Raw genomic sequence first — 20,048 nt, 5'->3', positions numbered from 1 at the left:
TCCTTCAAGACTACACTTCAATATGCGGGGCAGGTGACGCGCTTCCTTCCCTCTGTCCCACCATCTCGTCCTCTGTCGTCCCCTTCTCCTTTTGCCCTCCATCTTTCCCAACATCAGGGTCTTTTCCAGGGAGTCTTCTCTTCTCATGAGGTGGCCAAAGTATTGGAGCCTCAGCTTCAGGATCTGTCCTTCCAGTGAGCACGCAGGGCTGATTTCCTTCAGAATAGAGAGGTTTGATCTTCTTGCAGTCCATGGGACTCTCAAGAGTCTCCTCCAGCACCAGAATTCAAAAGCATCCATTCTTCGGCGATCAGCCTTCTTAATGGTCCAGCTCTCACGGCTAAAAGTCCCTCGCCCACCCTTTCGCCATGGGTTTTTTAAAGCAGTCCCCCTCCATGGGCTTCTCTATATGTGTCTAGCTCTGTGGTGCCGGAAGCGAAAGTGGCGTGGCGTCAAGGTTTACCGTAGAGCTGACCGTATCTCTGCGGCGCCAGGAGCGGAAATAGGCCGTTGTCGAGACCCCTCTAGGACTTTCTTTGGAGTTCTGCTGCTTTGAAAACGGAAATGTGCCCAGACCCCTCTAGGAATTTCTTTGGAGCTCTGCGGCACCAGAACTGGAAATAGACCGTCGTTGAGACCTCTCTAGGAATTCCTTTGGCTCTCTGAGGCGCCGGAAGCGGAAATGGGCCGTTGTCAAGGCGACGGTCGCCGGCTTCTCCCCAGCGGGCGGCGGGAGTTGCCATGGAGGAGTCTCCGGCGCAGACCCCGGCGTCTCCCCGGGAGGCGACTCCGCGGCGCAGTCCCAGGCCCCACAGCGGCTCGGGTCCGGCCCGCACCTACAGCCTGCGGCCCGCCTTCCAGCACAAGTCAGTGGCCGGGAGGGGGAGGGGCCGGCAAAAACGAAGCACACAAGCCCCTCCCCCCCATAGGGGGAAATGGGCTCCTTCGCTCCCTTATTCACTCCGGGCCTGCAGGGAGATCAAGGCGGCAAGGCGGGGCTTGCTGGGTCCAAGGACATCTGGATCCCACCAGGTTGTGCCTCCCGCTTTGGAGGCCGACACGCATCACTCTGGGATACAAATCCCCCTCGATCCCTTTACAGTGGTACCTGGGGTTACAGACGCTTCAGGTTACAGACTCCACTAACCCAGAAATAGTACCTCGGGTTAAGAACTTTGCTTCTGGATGAGAACAGAAATCGTGGTCCGGCAGCGCAGCAGCAGCAGCAGGAGGCCCCATTTGCTAAAGTGGTGCTTCAGGTTAAGAACAGTTTCAGGTTAAGAACGGACCTCCGGAACGAATTGAGTACTTAAACCGAGGGACCACCGTACAGTGGTCCCTTGTTTCTCAAACGCCTTGGTACTTAAACAACTTGGAACCCAAACACTGCAAACATGGAAGGAAGTGTGCGAACTTTTTTCAGAAGCCAAACGTGCTCCGATTTGAGTGTTAAGCTGAGGTCTTTCTGGTTTTGCTATGTATTTTGCATTTTGCAGGCACGCAGGTGGCGCTGTGGGTTAAACCACAGAGCCTAGGACTTGCCGATCAGAAGGTCGGCGGTTCGAATCCCCGCGACAGGGTGAGCTCCCATTGCTCGGTCCCTGCTCCTGCCAACCTAGCAGTTCGAAAGCACGTCAAAGTGCAAGTAGATAAATAGATACCGCTCCGGCAGGAAGGTAAATGGCGTTTCTGTGCGCTGCTCTGGTGCGCTTGCCAGAAGCGGCTTAGTCATGCTGGCCACATGACCCGGAAGCTGTATGCCAACTCCCTCAGCCAATAAAGCGAGATGAGCGCCACAAACCCAGAGTCAGCCACGACTGGACCTAATGGTCAGGGGTCCCTTTACCTTTACCTTTACCTTTACCTTTACCATGCATTTTTGTTTTTGCGGCTTTTTTGTTTTGTTTTTGTTACTGTGTAGAACCCAGCTCAGCTACTGATTGATTGTGCAACTGCAGTACATTGTTTATTGCTTTCATTTTATGGATCAGTGATCTCGTTTGATAGTAAAATTCATGTTAAATTGCTGTTTTGGGGGTTGTTTTTAAAAGTCTGGAACGGATTAATCCATTTTGCATTACTTTCTATGGGAAAATGCACCTTGCTCTTGGAATTGACTTCTGGAACGGATTAAGTTTGAAACCAAGGTACCACTGTATTCTCAAGAACTTTCAGATCCTTTCTTATGTTGACTTGAAGCTGGCATACATTTAGTTCCCAGTCCCTGAACTACTGAGCATCAGCACATATCCTGCATCCTAAGCCTTCCAGCCATGACCTGATACTTAATTGTTTGCCCATGTGCTGGGTGTCTGTTCATTTGTTGTATAGGAATGCCATCAGTCAAGGCCCTTCTTCACACCTGTATTCTCAAGTGGTACAGCCCCTGAAGGCTTAAATCATGTGAAGATGTAAACTGAGTGTGAATCCTCTCAAAGATGTACGCCTGAAGTTTGGCAGTTGTCACAAATCAGACATCCCAGACTCCAGTTATTTGTTATACTGATGGAGGGGAGATGTAACTGTACGCCATTCTTTCCTATTAGATTCCGCCCTTCTACGGTGAAAGATTGTATCCATGAGGTGTTAAAAGAGGAGCTGACCAGTGTACAGTACAACCCTGAAGAGATCCCACAGCTCACCAAATCCTTATCAGAGACGATCCTGGAAAAGTTAAAAGGTAAGAGCATGTGCCAGGAGTAATTGCCTTTTTCTTCCTATATCTTCCTGCCCAACTCACCCACCCTTTCTCTCTCTTGGGCACACACACACACACCCTTGCTGATGTTCTTCCATCTGGCCAAACATATGATGCGACAATATACAGGTGTGAAATCTTTCAATTTCCCCCAATCCTTTTTCTTCCCCATCTTTCTTTCTAGAGAAAGGTTTTCACCGGTATAAAATGGTGGTGCAAGTGGTGATCGGAGAACAGAGAGGCGAAGGAGTTAAGTAAGTTAGGCTTCCCTCCCTTCCTACCAAATCATTCACATTTCTTAATATTTTGCACTGTGGGTTGTTGTTGTTGTTGTTGTTGTTTGTGTGTGTGTGTGTGTGTGCCTTTGTAAATTGTGAAATCTGAGGGTTCATATTTATCCCAAGCATTCTACAATTGACAAATTTACACAATTCCTCTGGGGACTTAATGTATTCTGACTTGCACAGCACACCCCCAACATTCAGAGCAAATTAAACACCTTTGTAGTGATAGCATGTTTGGTGTGGGTAACTCTCCCTTCCTTCACTTCACCTGGAGGGCTTCCATGCCATGTCTCCAGGTGGTTCTTCTGGGTTTTACCACCACAGAGCTGGAGGCATTGGGTTGCCTGCAGAACAGCTTCCACTCACACAACTGAACTTTCCCTCTCCACCCCCTGCATGCCCCCCAAATCTATTCTGAGGGATCCCGCAGCCCTCCAGAGTAAATTTTGTAGGCATGCAAGGGGGAGGAGAGGGAAGAGAAGTTCCATTGCAGAAGCAAATTTGTTCCGCAAGCCCAATGACTTCATTATGTTCAATCAAATTGTCCTCTTCTTGTTTGGGATCAACCTTTCTATCCCTGTTGGTCCCCACCCCAGGGGGGATTTTGGGGAAGCATTTTCAGCGTATCAAGGGAATGAACAGTCTCGAAATGCGGCTGATTATCACCAACTGATGTTTTTCTTTGTCAATGGACGGTTCCTCATTTGTTTCTTCAGCATGGCTGCACGGTGCTTCTGGGATTCAGACACAGATAACTACGCTCAGGATATTTTCATGAATGTAAGTGACTTGCTGCTTTTGCCATGCATCACCCATTGAAGGCTGCTTAAAAACCATGTGTCCTGATGTTCTCATGTGTAAAACCTACAAAAATTGCAGAAGAAAATTTCCATCATGCTTGTGACTGCACCAGATTCCCAAAGTCATGAATTCGTTTGCCTCTGCGGTCGTTTTCGCTCACGGAGGTGTTCTCCTTGTCATTTCTGCAGGACACCCTCTTCTGTGTGGTGGTTGCCTTTGGCTGTTTCTTCTACTGACGCTGGTGAAAAGTTCAGAGAAGATCACTGTTTCCAATATATTTTTGAGGATGGACACTCCCGTTTACAAAATGCATTTTCTACTTGATGCTTTTATGACGGATTTCTGCTGCTGCTTTGTATATAGCTAGAGTTTTCTGCACAAGCCCCACTGAAAATATGAGATACTTCTCTTACACAGCTTCTGTTCCTTTCAACAAGGTTTGTACAGGAGAACTTCCTGCCAACTTCAACCCTATATCTACTTGCAACATTTTTTCTGCGATTGGTGCCTAATGAGATCCATCTGGTTACAACCATTACAAACAATTGAAATTTCTGGTTGCAGATTCATTAAGTCTGCTGCAAATGCTAAACTTGTGCTGCATCCCAGTCTATTTGAATGAATATGTTAAAATCTCAGTGATATCTCTATAATATTAACGTGGAATTCTGCTCCTAAATTTGTCCTGAAAAGCCTTCTCTTTTTTACAACTTATATTTACATTCTCATTCCACACCTTCGCTTCTTCTGCAAGGACAAATTTTAAGAAACACCATGTTCTCTAGGTCAGGCTTCCTCAGATTTTGTTGGTAGTTTTCCTAACTGTTTGGCTCAGCACACTTGTAGGAGAAGGCTACGGCAGACCAACACTGCTACCCTACCTGTAAGGAGAAGGCTACTTATGACATTTGTCATGCTGTGTCTCTGCAAAGTACACGTAATAATATTTAGAATTGGGGCTGTCACTTGAATTATGAAATCTTTATCTATTAATTTACTGAATCTGCAGATAGGTGTAATATGTATTAGTACACACACACACAGTTGTGAAGCAAGCTGTGCTGCAGACACCGTTCTGGTTAGAGAAAAGGCCTCATTAGCTTTGGTTTTAGATTGAAAACAATGCTACTTCTCCTTAATCTGCTGCCTGGTTGAGGCCCGTTTTGTCGTTAAATCAGAAGGTTATATAATTAAGACCGAAATCCTATGAGAACCACGGAAGTTTCCTCGGAGTAAGCCGTGTTGAACTCTGTGAGACTTACATCTGAGTAGACACTCGTAGGAGTGCATTGTAAATTCTGCAGCCCAGCTTAGAAACTACATGATACTTTTTATGCACCCAAAGAGCTTTGTATGCATGCTTAGCAGGCCTTACGACACCACTGTAAGGTAGGCTTGTCTACTTTTTTGACACCTTTCTAACAGCAGCACAGTCTCCAGACATCTGTTTGTAAGTGCTGATCTCTATGCAGGACAAAAAAGGCATAGCAGCAGGGCAGACCACTTATCCCTGGTCAGGTGGCAACTCTTCTGTAACATAGTCCAGGATCAAGGGAACTGAGAGGTAACACAGGTGAACTAGCATACCTGGGTGTGTGGTTAATGTCAGCTTTGAACCAGGGAACGCCCAGCGTCCAAACTTAGCCTTCGTACCACACCAACTTCTGTACCGGCCAAGTACGGCAGCCTTCCCCAGTCAGGCTTCCTCCAGGAGTTTTGGACTACAATTCCCAGCATGCAGAGGTTGACTGAGGCTGATGGGAGCTGTAGTAGGAAACCACCTTCAGGGCACCAGGTTGGGGAAGGATGCCAGAGGGTCACACGTCTCTTTACAGGCATTGATCTGTCAGGAGCTCATGGTGGCGTACGTGGTCCTTCCTGCTGCCCCACCTTATCCTCACAAAAACCTTAAGAGGTCAGTTAGATCGAAAGTTGGTGATTGCTCCAAGGGGACCAGCTCAGTGCTTCATAGCAGAAGGTGTTTAAACCCGGGTGTCTCTGTTCCCAAGTCCCACACACGACTGCATTGTCTGCCTCCTTTTGCATATTTTTACCCTGCCTTTCGCACAACAGCTCCTCCCCAGCTTGCAGAAACACATACAACTAAGAATAAAATAAGGCAATAAAAGCAGCAGGGGGCAGCATAAAGCTAGCCGGAAAAGCATGACCAGGAACACATCTCTTCTATTCATTGGAAAGAGAGGTTTCTTGCGATGAGAATGTCTCCATGTGACAGCTAGCAGGAATCCTGCACCCTTAAGAGCAGGCCAGCATAAGAGGCCATCCATTTCAGCTCCCTGCAGCATGATACATGGCACAAATGGAAGTGAGATGCACTTAAAAATCCCTAATATATCAAAAGATCTGCCCAGGGTGGGGCTGAAACTACTCAATTTGCAGGGTTCATTTGGTCCTCAGTAACTGACAAGGGACGCGGGTGGCGCTGTGGGTAAAACCTCAGCGCCTAGGGCTTGCCGATCGCATGGTCGGCGGTTCGAATCCCCGCGGCGGGGTGAGCTCCCGTCTTCGGTCCCAGCTCCTGCCCACCTAGCAGTTCGAAAGCACCCCTAAGTGCAAGTAGATAAATAGGTATACCGCTTTCTAGCGGGAAGATAAACGGCGTTTCCGTGTGCTGCGCTGGTGCCGGCTCACCAGAGCAGCTTTGTCACGCTGGCCACGTGACCCGGAAGTGTCTCCGGACAGCGCTGGCCCCCGGCCTCTTAAGTGAGATGGGCGCACAACCCTAGAGTCAGACACGACTGGCCCGTACGGGCAGGGGTACCTTTACCTTAACTGACAGGGCAAGAGGTGTGTTAAGTCATCTTTGGATAGGGGCATTCTAGAGAAACGACGACTTCACGGTATCAACAGTTCAGAATTTATCTTGGCTGCTGCTGTGTATGAAGTGGTGGTTTGCGCATGTGCATTTAATACCCATGAGATCACAAGATGCAGCTGCCCTTTCTGAGATTTAACTCCTAGAGACCGTGCAGAGGGAGGTGCAGCCCGAAGAACGACCATTTTCTGCCAACAGAATTTGCCTTTTCAAACCACAAAAAAAACCTTTTGAAAATCCCATGTTCAAACAGAAAGAACAATTTAACAGCCCAGGTATTAAACACGGGGCAATCCCCGATAAATAGGAGCAGTTGGCATGTATCCCAGGGCCATACTTTCGAGTCGAGCTTCCACCTGGTTCGTTAATGCCTGGATTGTACTTGAGAATATTAAAAGAGCTGCTTATTCGGTGTCAGACCTCAGGACCAAGGCTACAAGTCTGCAGAATCGTTCGCAGCCTTGCAAGCTTCCATTATTTTAATCGAAAGACACCAAGGACGCAGCCTAAAAAAACAAAGAAAAGGCTATTTCTCAGGGTTTTGCTTCGTATAAGCAGAGCTGCTCCCTAGGACCTGTGTAATGGGCCTCCACCCCAGTAGGGGGGAGGCAGCCAAGGGCCCTGAAGCAGCTACCTATGCAGCTCACTTCTACGTAGCAGGAAATGTCTTCCTCCGCAAGTGAGCAATGTCACCCCCTTGTGGTCTGCAAAGGGGCTGCAGCGCCAGGAAGTGGGAAGCCGCAGCATGCTTGGCCCCTCCTCCTCCTTCTTCCTCTGCCCTGCTCCCCTCCGCTCGCTCTTCCGCAGCGTGGCCCCCCCTCCACCCTCCGGCCATGGCAGACAAGCCCCTCAAGCACAGCAAGAAGTCCAAGCGGTGCCTGCTGTGTGAGGCTCCCTTCTCTGGGGCGGCCGAGGGGGACCTGTGCCCCATGTGCTCCCTGACCCCCCTGGCCCCCGTGCACACGGCAGAGCCCGGCACAGAGAGCCGGTGGCGAGAGACCAGGGCCCCTTCCCCTGCGGGGAGCTGCGGCTCTGGGGACGAAACGCAGGGCCAGGAGCAGGAGGAGGACAAGGAGGAGACAGGACAACAGCTCTTGCCTGAGTGGGTAAGTCCCAAGTCTCTCTTATTTTACCTCGCTTCTGTTTTAATTTAATTTCTACTTTTGTTTTTTGAGACCTCCAATCTCAGCCGTCTTGGAGCGGCTTATTAAGAAGGGGGTTGCCTCTGAGCACGTACAGAGCGCCGTTACCTCTGCCCAGAAATGTGGCTAGTAATGGGGAGAGTCGTGGATTTCATTAAGAGCCCACCCCCTGATTGAATCAGACCCTCCAAGTGCCCCCATTTCCCAAGGGCAGTTCCGGATTTACAGCAGCTATCCCGGTTTCTGATCTGATCCCGGAACGTCCCGCTTTTCCTTAGGACTGCCCTATTTTCTTCTGAGAAATGTTGGAAGGGTATGGAGTTATGCAACCCCCAAGCCAAGGAGATAAGTAACTACAGCTTTAGAAGGCACCGGAAGGCAGCAGGAATTTTTTAATGTTTTGTTTTTATATACTGTATTTTTTGCTCCATAAGACTCACTTTTTCCCTCCTAAAAAGTAAGGGGAAATGTGTGTGCGTCTTATGGAGCGAATGCAGGCTGCGCAGCTATCCCAGAAGCCAGAACAGCAAGAGGGATTGCTGCTTTCGCTGCGCAGTGATCCCTCTTGCTGTTCTGGCTTCTGAGATTCAGAATATATATTTTTTTGTTTTCCTCCTCCAAAAACTAGGTGCCTCTTGTGGTCTGGTGCGTCTTATAGAGTGAAAAATATGGTATGTTGGAAGCTGCCCAGAGTGACTGGGGCAAGATGGGCATGGGTCAGATGGGCAGGGGAATAATGATGGTGGATTTGGATGCCCCTATTTTCATCAGAGAAATGTTGTCGGGTATGTTAGATCATTGGCGATTCACCCATTGCAAGCATGTCCTAAGTGTTAGGCCTGGATTCTATTGAAAAAGCATTCGGGCTCTGCAGGATCCAAATCTCCCTTTTTCCAGGACGGTTGTGAACCGCCTGAGATCTACAAACAAAGGGCAGAATGCAGTAATAGTTTTCATACATTAGCTGGAGCTGTTTGGTGGAGCTGTTTTGCTGAATCAATTGAGTCCCGTTTGCCAAAGGGCCATGGCTCTCCGGTGGAGCCTATGGCGCATGTGAAACGTCCCGGGCTCAGGTCCTTTCCCCCACCGATTAAAAATGATCCCTGTAAGCAGGTAGTGGAGGACCTCTCTCTCTACCTGAAGCCCTGAAGATCTGCTAGCAGTCAGAGAAGACACCAGCACAGGGTAAGATGTACAAAACAGACTGACCTGCTATGAAGCATAGACATTTAAGTAGATCTGTATCTCTGTCACGCATTAACCAAGGGTATGTGATAGAGCCATTTAGCCAGATTTTTATTATTACCTTAACTTGGGTAGTATGTTCTGTTCCTCTGGAGTGCAGCTGCCGATCCACTTTAAGGCTAACTCTTTTTTATATTAATAAGTGCGTAAGAATTGCCTTAGGGACACGGGTGGCGCTGTGGGTTAAACCACAGAGCCTAGGACTTGCCGATTGGAAGGTCGGCGGTTCGAATCCCCGCGGCGGGGTGAGCTCCCGTTGCTCGGTCCCTGCTCCTGCCAACCTAGCAGTTCGAAAGCATGTCAAAGTGCAAGTAGATAAATACGTACCGCTCCAGCGGGAAGGCAAATGGCGTTTCCATGCGCTGCTCTGGTTCGCCAGAAGCGGCTTAGTCATTCTGCCCACATGACCCGGAAGCTGTACGCCGGCTCCCTCAGCTCATAAAGCGAGATGAGAGCCGCAATTCCAGAGTCGTCCGCGACTGGACCTAATGGTCAGGGGTCCCTTTACCTTTAAGAATTGCCTTAGCGTGCAGAAGCTGTGGTTTTTTTAGCAAGCTCGAGCTCTTGGAAGGGTTGCCACAGTTGCTAAGGCTGTTATTTAATCTCTATGTACCTAAACCAGAGCATAAAGTTCCATTGAACTTGGTGGGATTTGCTTCTGAGCAGAGTTGAATAGATAGGGGCTGTGGTGTAAACAGATTCAGGGGCACATTTACTATGAAACTAAGTAAGCTTCAGCTTTAGAGTCCCTAATTCCAGAATCGACTTCACTCCACATTGCTTAAGTTTTTTTGGGTCTACTAGACGAACGACTCAAACCGATTTATTTTTTGTTGTATATATTTCAACAACTCCAAAGTTTGCGAGTTAGCAGCACAGTTGTGGTAAAGGTGTGGTGATCTTGCCGTGGAACAACTCCAGAAGATAGCAGTGGTTACCAAACATTGTTGCTGGTTGCAAAGGGGCCCCCATAACAGCTTCAGGGCCCCCAAAATGTAGGTCCACCACAGAACGGACCACAACCAAAGTAGAGTTGAAGATGGTGCATTTCAAAGTAAGAGGAATAGGGAAGATCCTGTAAATCAGCAGGAGGGTTGGTGAGCCTAGGTAGCAACGCAGGGGGACTGTTAATGGAATCCTACATTTTAGTACCTCTATGCTTCTCTTTGCCTTTTGTCTCATACCTTTTTGGGAGATAAAGGTAAAGGGACCCCTGACCATTAAGTCCAGTTGTGACCGACTCTGGGGTTGTGGTGCTCATCTCGCTTTATTGGCCAAGGGAGCCGGCGCACAGCTTCCGGGTCATGTGGCCAGCATGACTAAGCCGCTTCTGGCAAACCAGAGCAGTGCATGGAAATGCCGTTTACCTTCCCGCTGGAGCGGTACCTATTTATCTACTTGCACTTTGACATGCTTTCGAACTGCTAGGTTGGCAGGGGCAGGGACTGAGCAACGGGAGCTCACCCTGTCGTGTGGATTTGAACCGCCGACCTTCTGATCAGCAAGTCCTAGGCCCTGTGGTTTAGACCACAGCGCCACCCACGTCCCTTTCAGACCATTACTGTCTCCCAAAGTGGCTCACATCAGGGGGACATAGGCTGCATACACATGATACTTTGAAAGCACATTTTGCTCCTCAAAGAATTCTGGGCACTGTAATTTCTGGAAGGCTACTGGGCATGGTAACTTTCTTAGGGGTAAACTACAGAGCCCAGTTTTCTCTGAGGGGGAATGTGTCCTTCGAATGTGCTTTAAGCGTAGAGTGTGTACACAGCCAAAGAGACCTTGCCTTCAGGCTTGAAAACTTAAACGACAAGAGTGATATAAGGGAAGCAGAGGACAGGAAAAGAGTAGAGAAGGGAAATCAAGGCTAAAACCCATTCTGAGAACATGTGTATAGCATTGCACTGTACTGTAAGTTACAAATTAAGAAGACACTTCCTCAATTTTTCCTTCCGTCAGAAATTAACCACTTGTCCCTAGGCAAATTTACTTAAAATGTATAGCCCGCCACGCCTCTGGTATTCAGAGGAGGTAGCATTAGATTTAAAAACTGCATCCACATGACTGCAAAGTGGAAACTGAACAATGCTATGCATTGTTAGCATTGCACAATGAAAGATCACTACAGTACTGTATTGTAACAACCACGGACTGATATCTTAATATTATGCAGTTAGTCTCAAGCGCACGGCTTTTAACCACAGTGGCACAATGCAATGTTTGTTTTAGGAGAATGTTTAATTATGCACTGCTGTGCTGCTACGGTTTCGAAAAGCTAGGCAAACAGCAGCATATTACTGCAGGACTCTGTAATGCAAAATATGGCCAGCATCCCCAAAATCCTCCAATGAAGGGCGGTATAGAAATTTAATAAATTAATAAATAAATAAATGAAAAGGGTGCCCAGAAGGGTCTCACCACACAACCACAGAGGTAAAACTACAGGCCCAGAATTCTTTGAGGTGGGGGAGGGGAGAATGTGCTTTAAAGGCATGTGTGTACTCAGCCCTAAAATATGAGAGAATGGGATGGGGGCTGAATTCTAAGACTAAGCTTTGGGCCTGGTGGCAAGGTTTATTTGCGGTACCTACAACATCCCTTTATTAATAATAATATAATTACTAAGGTAGCCCAAAGTGGCTTACGAGCACATGTGTATGCCTACGGATCATAGAGTTGGAAGGGACCCAAGGGTCATCCAGCCCAACCCGCTAGGGGCATGGGAGGAATCTTTTTGCCTAATGCTGGGCTCGAACCCACGACCCTCGAATTAAGAGTCTCGTGCTCTGCCGACTGGGCTATCAAGGCAAAACATGGCGGGGAGGGAGGGAGAACAGGCCCAAGCCCCCGCCAAGCACAAGGCTGCGAAAAGTCTGTCGCTTTCCTAGTGGGACTGGGCGTGGATTGCTGTCCGTAGGGCGTAGGAGGCTCTTCATCTCAAGAGTCGTGGGTTCGAGACCCGCATTGGACAAAATATGGTGGGGGTGGGGCTGGACTAGATCAGGCACCCCCAAACATAGCTGTCAACTTTTCCCTTTTCTTGCGAGGAATCCTATTCGGAATAAGGGAATCTCCCTTTTAAAAAGGGAAACGTTGACAGCTATGCCCTCAAACTGAGCCCTCCAGATGTTTTGGGACTACAACTCCCATCATCCCTGGCTAACAGGACCAGTGGTCAGGGATGATGGGAATTCTAGCCCCAAAACATCTGGAGGGCCGAGTTTGGGGGTGCCTTGACCCCCGGGGGTCCCTTCCGACTCTATCATGCTATATTATGGTTCTATTTCTCCCATCCCCGGAACCTTCCGCGCCTGGGTGGCGGTTTCCGGGAGAGCAGCAGAGAGAGGCGGACCGTTTCGGCCGGTCCGTCGCCGGGAGGGTCCGGCCGGAAACACTTCCGGCCTGGCCCCGTTGGCGCTGCGCGAAGGGGAGCCGGAGAGCGGAGACCGAGGGAGGCAGGCGGGTAGGTCGGAGCCGCGCCGGTCGGGGCCGGGGGTCATGGCATTGGGGAGGGGGCTTGCGTGAGTGCTTGGCCCGGGCGAGGCCCCCCTGACTCCCTCCTGGAGGGGAAAAGGGGGGTCCTAAATCCCTCCCCCCCCCATAGAGAGGGTGGCCTCCCCTGCCTGGTGATGCCTCTCGCCTGAAAGGGAAGGCGGTGGGGCTGGTTGTGGGCGGGGGAAATATAGGAGGGGAGGGGGGCGTTGCTGGGTTTTCTTGGGGGGTGCGATCCCCCCAAAAATCTGGTGCTGGAGTGACTTCAGAGGAACCCATCGCAATCTCTCGCAGCCCTAAATAGGGTTGCCAAATTTAGGAGAGAGAGAGAGGACGCTATGACGGCCATTCAAAGGATATATAAAGGTAGTTCGCCTCAAATTTTGCCCCTGAAGAAGAGGACGTGTCTTGGATAAAGAGGACACACGGCAGCCCCCAGCAGGAGGACCCCTCGGGGGCTCGTCGCACAGGCGGATTTGTAAATCTGCCTGCGCTTAGCTGTCCAGAGCTTTAGCGCATGGTATTTTACCATGTATTCTGTTTTTAACTGTACAGTGGTACCTCGGGTCACATACGCTTCAGGTTACAGACTCCGCTAACCCAGAAATAGTGCTTCAGGTTAAGAACTTTGCTTCAGGATGAGAACAGAAATCGGGCTCTGGCGGCGCGGCAGCAGCAGGAGGCCCCATTAGGTAAAGTGGTGCTTCAGGTTAAGAACAGTTTCAGGTTAAGAACGGACCTCCGGAAAGAATTAAGTACGTAACCCGAGGTACCACTGTATTGTGTTTTTAATATTCGGTTGGGAGCCGCCCAGAGTGGCTGGGGAAACCCAGCCAGATGGGCGGGGTATAAATAGTAAATTATTATTATTATTATTATTATTATTATTATTATTATTATTATTATTTGACACACCCTTTTAAGCACAAGCATTTGGAGAGGATCCCTAAGCTGGCACACAGAGAGAGAGGACCCAAGAGACAGGTCAAAGCTGTATCGACGTGGCGTTTTGCATTGAAACACGGGGCAGTCCTGTATGTACAGGACAGACGGTTGTAAGCGTCTGGTTGTGAGCATTGGCGTTGACAGGGCTTGGGACAGGGTTGCGATACACCTTGGGGGGGTCGAGGAGGTGCTGCTCTGCACCTTGGTGGGGACCACAACCATTATGGGAAAGTGACCCCAGGGGTCTGTGTGGGAAGGGGAGGAGGGCTAGGCAATTAGCCCTGCTTTAAGAGAATCTTGTACAAATATTGGGGGGGGGTGTAGCTAGGAGTGTGTTTTTTAAAAAAAGAAATACAGACGGAATGGGAATTTTGTATGTATTTCTTTATTAAACCTATTAGGCTTTTGGCACTAGGCCTCCCAGCGACTTACATTAAATAAAAATATATGCACATAGATAATACCATAGAAAAAGGTGGGGTGTTATATAATATATAATATTTCCGGATTCCCTCCCTTCATTGGAGGTTTTTAAATTGGATGGACATCAAGTGAGGATTCTTCAGCTGAGATTCCTGCATTTCAGGGGGTTGGACTAGATGACCCTCAGAGTCCCTTCCAGCTCTACAATTCTATGATTCTATGGTAACATGCAACATATGTAAAAACAAAAGCCCAATGAACAGTAATAAGCAACGCTAGCCATTAGAAATGGGCATTGTGTTTGCTCAGCTTGAAGGAATGCCTTGGGGTTGAGGGGAGAGACTTATTGGAAATGCAAAAAGCTGATGGTGTTGTTTGGTGGTTAGCGGGATTCCCCTTCTCCCCAAGGAACAGCGTTTTCAGCTCTGCCATGTAAATACTTACAGATTTGGTATGTATCAGTGTCACGGTATGACATTGAAGGTTTGACAGGCATTTGGGATGAGCTGTGTGAAGTGCTTTTTGAAGGAAGGTAGTTACTGTTCAACAGGTGGCGCTGTGGGTAAAACCTCAGCACCTAGGACTTGCCGATCGTATGGTCGGCGGTTTGAATCCCCGCGGCGGGGTGAGCTCCCGTCGTTCGGTCCCAGCTCCTGCCCACCAAGCAGTTTGAAAGCACCCCCAAGTGCAAGTAGATAAATAGGAACCGCTTTATAGCGGGAAGGTAACGGCGTTTCCGTGCGCTGCGCTGGTGCTGGCTCGCCAGAGCAGCTTTGTCACGCTGGCCACGTGACCCGGAAGTGTCTTCGGACAGTGCTGGCTCCCGGCCTCTTAAGCGAGATGGGCGCGCAGCCCCAGAGTCGGTCATGACTGGCCCGTACGGGCAGGGGTACCTTTACCTTTACCTTTAGCCACTGTTCAGACTGTGAACTGCATGAGATGTTTCTTAGGTGCAGTGACTGTAGGGAGGAGGCAGCAGGATTGCAGCAGTCCCAAATAAGTTCATATCTACATCTCTATCGTGCTGCCACAATAGTAGCCCTTGTCCAAGATCTATTTTGCTGTTCTAAGTGTGGGGTTTTTTCTGCCTTGGGCTTTCTTTGCAATGGTCTCAAATTAGTTTTGTGGGGAGACCGTGGTATTGTTTAGATCTTGCAGCACTTATATTGACATCTTTGTGCTTTTATATCCATTGCCTTTATGAGAGCCGAACCTCTGAGGTAGCAAGAAATGATGACAAAAGGTTCTGTGGCAATAAATTTTAATGATATATTATGGCATTAGCTTTTGGGGATAAGAGTCGCCTTTATCAGATGTGTGAAGTGATAACTTCAATGGGCAGGTGAATATACTCTCCGGTTGAGAGAGAGTGCATTACAGGCCAAGGCCAAAAGGCAAAGAAAATGCAAGGTGGAATGGTCTGTGTGTCACATGGAAAGCCTGTGGGAGAGCGGGTTAGATATCATATGCCAGGCATGTCCAACTGGTTGATCGCAATCTTCTGGTTGATCGCGGGGTGTTCCTGGTCCACCCTCTTCCTACTGCCCACACTGTCTCCTTCCAGTGCTTATTTCTTGCAAAACAGCTGCAGAATAGTTCATTGGGTGCTCGCCTGCTAAGTTGCTTTGCATGTTTTCCTTTCCTCACCACCTCCCACTATGCAGTGGTGCCTCGCAAGACGAAATTAATTTGTTCTGCGAGTTTTTCCGTCTTGCGAGTTTTTCTGTCTTGCGAAGCACGGTTTCAATTTTTTCAAAAAAATCTTCAAAAACCTCAAAAAAGGCTATCACACCGCGTGCTATGAGTTGCTCCCCGAAGTCAAGTCACAACTGCACCTCTTCAAGCAATGCACCCTGTATTACTGTAACGGTTTTAAGAAAAAGGAAACAAACTTGCAAGACGTTTCCGTCTTGCGAAGCAAGCCCATAGGGAAATTCGTCTCGCGAAGCAACTCAAAAAACCAAAAACTCTTTCGTCTTGCGAGGCATTCGTCTTGCGAGGTACCACTGTAATGCATAAAACATTAGCCTACACTTTTTCATTTCACCACCGCACAATCATAGAGGTAAATCTCTATGGACACAATTTTCTCTTTAGTCCCTGAAACAGCTTGTGGGAGGAAGGCATGCAGAGACGGAAGCAGTTCAGCAAGTGAAGGACAAAGGCTGCTGCTGTCTCTCGTCTCCCCACCCCTCTGAGTTGTTCTGGAAACTACAGAGAGAAGTGTCACCAGAGAAGCAGTGGCTCGATGACAACCACTTTGTGACTAAGAGGCTTGAACCCTTCTATCCTTAGTTGCAAAATCCATTCCTGAGCCCAGGCTCTCAGAAGTGAAGTGTCTGTCCCTCATGACTCACTGTGCTGGGTCAAAGCAGAGACCTTGCAAGGCAAAGCCAGTCAGTGCCTCAGAAAAAGAAAGCAACACATTCCTCTAAACTAAGGAATGAGTATTCACATTGGTCTGCAACAGCAAAAAGTGGACATCTTGAGAAGAGAGAGTAACCCAGACCCAAGTCTCCTTTGTTTTTATTTTTCTTTGTTGGACTGTGCTGGCCATTGGACTGCCATTGGAGCATTCCAGCCCTATAATTATATTACCCTTGCAAATAATTTTATAGGGGGTGATGACACACACACACATCCCTATTTCCACCCCAACAGTTATGTAGTTCACCTTTCTGATTTTCTTCCATCTTTAAAGGGCTGCACCATATGTGGTGCTGCTGAAATTTGCAACTTGGGCAATTACATGATGGCAGTTGCAACCTGTTCCAGATGAGTAGTGCATTTAGTATCTTAAGTCTCATCAGGTTCTCCTCTGGATGAAAAAAAACCCCAGAAATGTGGTGACATGAGTTTCAAATGCAAATATATCCCCAAACTTCAAAAGATGTGATCACAGCATGAGGTTTACATTATCAAGTACAAATCACAGCTGCAAGGAGATTATTTTTGGAGACGAGTGACCTAAATGAATGAGCATTCCCTTTAGACCTCAAAACCTGATCGTCCTATAATTGCATGGCTGCAGTTGCTGAACGTTCCAATTGTTTTAATTGTGACGTGGATATTGTGCTGCTTGCCACAGTATATAGCCACGCTTGGACAACTGCCAAGGAAGTATAAGGGCGTGGAGCTCGTGGTGGTCAGAACGACCTGAATTAAAAGCCTGGTTACTTCTTTGTCTTGACTGTTCTGAAATACTTCCTGGTGTTGCAGAGGGAAGGTTTAGTTTGCTTTTGCTGTGGTTTTTGTGTTAAATAAAACACAAAGGATGGCAGAGACCTGCAGGATGGCAGAGACGTGCAGAAACCAGTTTGGAGAATCTTGCCCATTAACCATAAGAAGAATGTAAATGAATAGGTTCTTCGCCTACGTCAGCAAAGGGGAACCTGTAGCCCTGCAGATGCTGTTGAACTCTTGTTATCACCCATCCCTGCCAGCATGACTACCAGTCAGGGAAAATGAGAGGTGATCATAGCCATTGATAGCCTTACTCCCCATGAATTTGTCTAATCTTCTTTTAAAGCCAGGGCGGATGTCATCACTGCATCTTCATATCCATATCTATAAGACCGTTCTAGATGGGAGTCTCGTGTTTATTTATTTCATGTTTGAATCGTTCCACATAAAATATCCCAGAGGGGTTTAACAATAAAAACAAGTTCAAGTCCAGCATAGATAGGCTGGGATGAAAATCTCCACTTAAAAGACTTAGTGGAAAAGGAAGGTCTTCAGTATGTGCCCAAAATATAATAGAGACAGGGCTTCTCTGATATGTGAGACATGGGAAGGGCTAGAGCAGGGGTCTGCAACCTTTAAGACAAAAAGAGCCACTTGGACCCATTTCCGAAGGAAAAAAATCTGGGAACCGCAAAACTCGTCATTATAAACATAACTTTTTTGTCACTTTTTATTATTTCTTTGTTTGACCCTTCAGAATTACTCCTCCTCATAGAAATAAACGTTAAATTAACAAGTTACCTTTTTGTGTGTGTGTGTGTTCTTCACTCCCCTTCAAAACAGTGACCAGCGTACATGCCCCCTTTCAATGCAGTGACCAGCGTACATGCCCCTTACAATGTAGCGGGCAGGCGGGAAGGTGACGTTGGGACGGTGCATGACTAACGCACGCACCACCCCCATGCGACGTCACAGCCAGTACAGCGCCCGCCACAGTGGGGAGTGTCGGGGCGCACAATGCACCTCCTCCCCTCGCTAGTATCTGCCCCGGAGCCGCGGCAAAGGTGTAAAAGAGCCACATGCGGCTCCGGAGCCGCGGGTTGCTGACACCTGGGCTAGAGACTTTAAGGCATTCTAAACATTTGTTTATTGGGAGAGGTGCTGACATTGAGTAAGGACTTTCTTCGGTGTGAGGATGTATAAAAATGTTGCTATATTATTTGTCTTTACTTGCCTTAAGTATATCCAGTTTTAGGCATTTATGGGGGGGGGGATAATCTTTCTTGCCTTGGGAATTTCTCCAGCGAACAGCTGGCGGAATGGAAGATTTGGGTGTGGATTTGCTCAGCAGGCGTGTGAGTCAGCGAAAGAGGCATTACAGTATTGGCAGCAAATCCTCGTGCCTGGCACTGCTCGGGTGAGCTGATAACTTAGAAATGCAGAACTACCCTGTCTCAGTCTCAGCACTGGAACTGGAAGCTCTGCAGGGTACGCAGATTTTGGGATTTGACTCTCCTACCTCTGCAATTAGGTCTTTGGCTAAAGTTCACTTCTTCCCCCATGAAGCCTCCTTCCAGGCAGCTGCTTGTAGGCATTTCCCAGAGGGTCTACTTCATCCTTCACCTCCTACTGATAAGTAGCAAGATTTTTCCAGCAGGCTCCCTCTGCTTCCTTTATCTGAACCAGATCCTTTCCAACCTACTTTGCGTGAAAAGGCGAGTTATTTCCTCATTCCATTGCTTTGTTGATACTTTGCCCAGAATGCTGGATTATCAGGCATTGTTAACAGCGTGCAATTTTTTTCTGGGTGTCAAAACCCACTCTCAGTGCAAAGACCAGCAAACTTTCACTCACTTTGAAAGTTTTGAAACCCGTGGCAAGCATTCTTTAGCAATACAAGAAAACATTCCTTTGATTCCGGACCCGTGAAAGGTCTGCACGGGTTCTGCTTTTCAGCCTGGAACCAGTTTCTGCCTCTTGTCTTTCAAACCTCCTGTTTCCCTCTGTTCCAAGGTGTGCAAAGCTCTGCTCTTTTCCAGATATGTTGGGCTTCACTCCAGAAGCATGGACAAGGCCCATGGGTTCCATCTTGTCTATGTACTCTTGCGTCCCACTTGGTATGAAATGTTGGGGCTCTGTGGTGTACATTGGCTGCCAGCAGCTCTCCAGGGTTTCAGGTAGGAGTTTTCCCCACCCCCCAAGGCAGTGTTATAAACAAGTACCGTATTTTTCGCCCTATAGGACGCACTGGCCCATAGGACGCACCTCGTTTTTGGGGGGGGAAATGAATTAAAAAAAATTGTTTCCCCCCCCCCCAAGCCGCAGGGCTGGGGCGGGGGAAGCCCGAGCTTCCCCCGACCCCAGCCCCCAGAACAGGCTGCCACCTGCAAGCCTTGCGAGCCCGCAGGAACTCCCCCCGGGCACGCAAGGCTTGCGGACACCTGCGCGAAGCACGGGGTGCCCTCTGGAGAGCGCCCCGGGCTGCAGGCTGCCGCCCGCAAGCCTTGCGAGCCCGGGGGAACTCCCCCCAGGCGCGCAAGGCTTGCGGAGACCTGCGCAAAGCACGGGGCGTCCTCTGGAGGGTGCTCCGGGCTGCAGGCTGCCACCCGCAACCTTTGTGCGCCCGGGTGAACTCCCCCCCGGCGCGCAAGGCTTGCGGAGACCTGCGCAAAGCACGGGGCATCCTCTGGAGGGTGCTCCGGGCTGCAGGCTGCCACCCGCAAGCTTTGTGCGCCCGGGTGAACTCCCCGCGGGCGCGCAAGGCTTGCGGACACCTGCGCAAAGCATGGGGCGTCCTCCAGAGGGCGCCCCGTGCTTTGGGCTGCAGGCTGCTGCCCGCAAGACTTGCGAGCCCGCGAGAACTCCCGCCGGGCTTGCAAGGCTTTCGGATAGCTTCCTGAAGCCTGGAGAGCGAGAGGGGTCAGTGCACACCGACGCCTCTTGCTCTCCAGGCTTCAGTGAAAACCTGCATTCGCCCCATAAGATGCACCCAGATT

At 48.9% G+C, this 20,048-nt stretch overlaps 1 protein-coding gene across 3 annotated transcripts in view; it reads left to right on the top strand.

The window, feature by feature from the left end:
- The first annotated feature begins 681 nt into the window (after nucleotides 1-681).
- The window catches only part of PCYT1A (phosphate cytidylyltransferase 1A, choline), a 48,256-nt gene continuing 28,889 nt past the window's right edge, over nucleotides 682-20,048 (top strand). Inside the window, exons 1-4 of one of the 3 annotated variants that reach the window (XM_083504257.1) lie at nucleotides 682-866; nucleotides 2,547-2,680; nucleotides 2,883-2,952; nucleotides 3,699-3,762. In XM_083504257.1, the coding sequence (XP_083360383.1) occupies nucleotides 742-866; nucleotides 2,547-2,680; nucleotides 2,883-2,952; nucleotides 3,699-3,762 (393 nt within the window). In that variant the 5' untranslated portion in view covers nucleotides 682-741. Of the gene's footprint in view, nucleotides 867-2,546; nucleotides 2,681-2,882; nucleotides 2,953-3,698; nucleotides 3,763-7,349; nucleotides 7,726-12,353; nucleotides 12,473-20,048 lie in introns of those variants that run through there. The other 2 variants (XM_083504255.1, XM_083504256.1) reach the window with 2 other exon arrangements.

The sequence above is a fragment of the Podarcis liolepis genome (assembly GCF_965112155.1).
Source record: "Podarcis liolepis genome assembly, chromosome: 5".
NCBI classification, from domain to species: domain Eukaryota; kingdom Metazoa; phylum Chordata; class Lepidosauria; order Squamata; family Lacertidae; genus Podarcis; species Podarcis liolepis.
The sequence above is the reverse complement of the archived record's forward strand: the minus strand, read 5'-3'. Positions and strand labels throughout refer to the sequence as shown.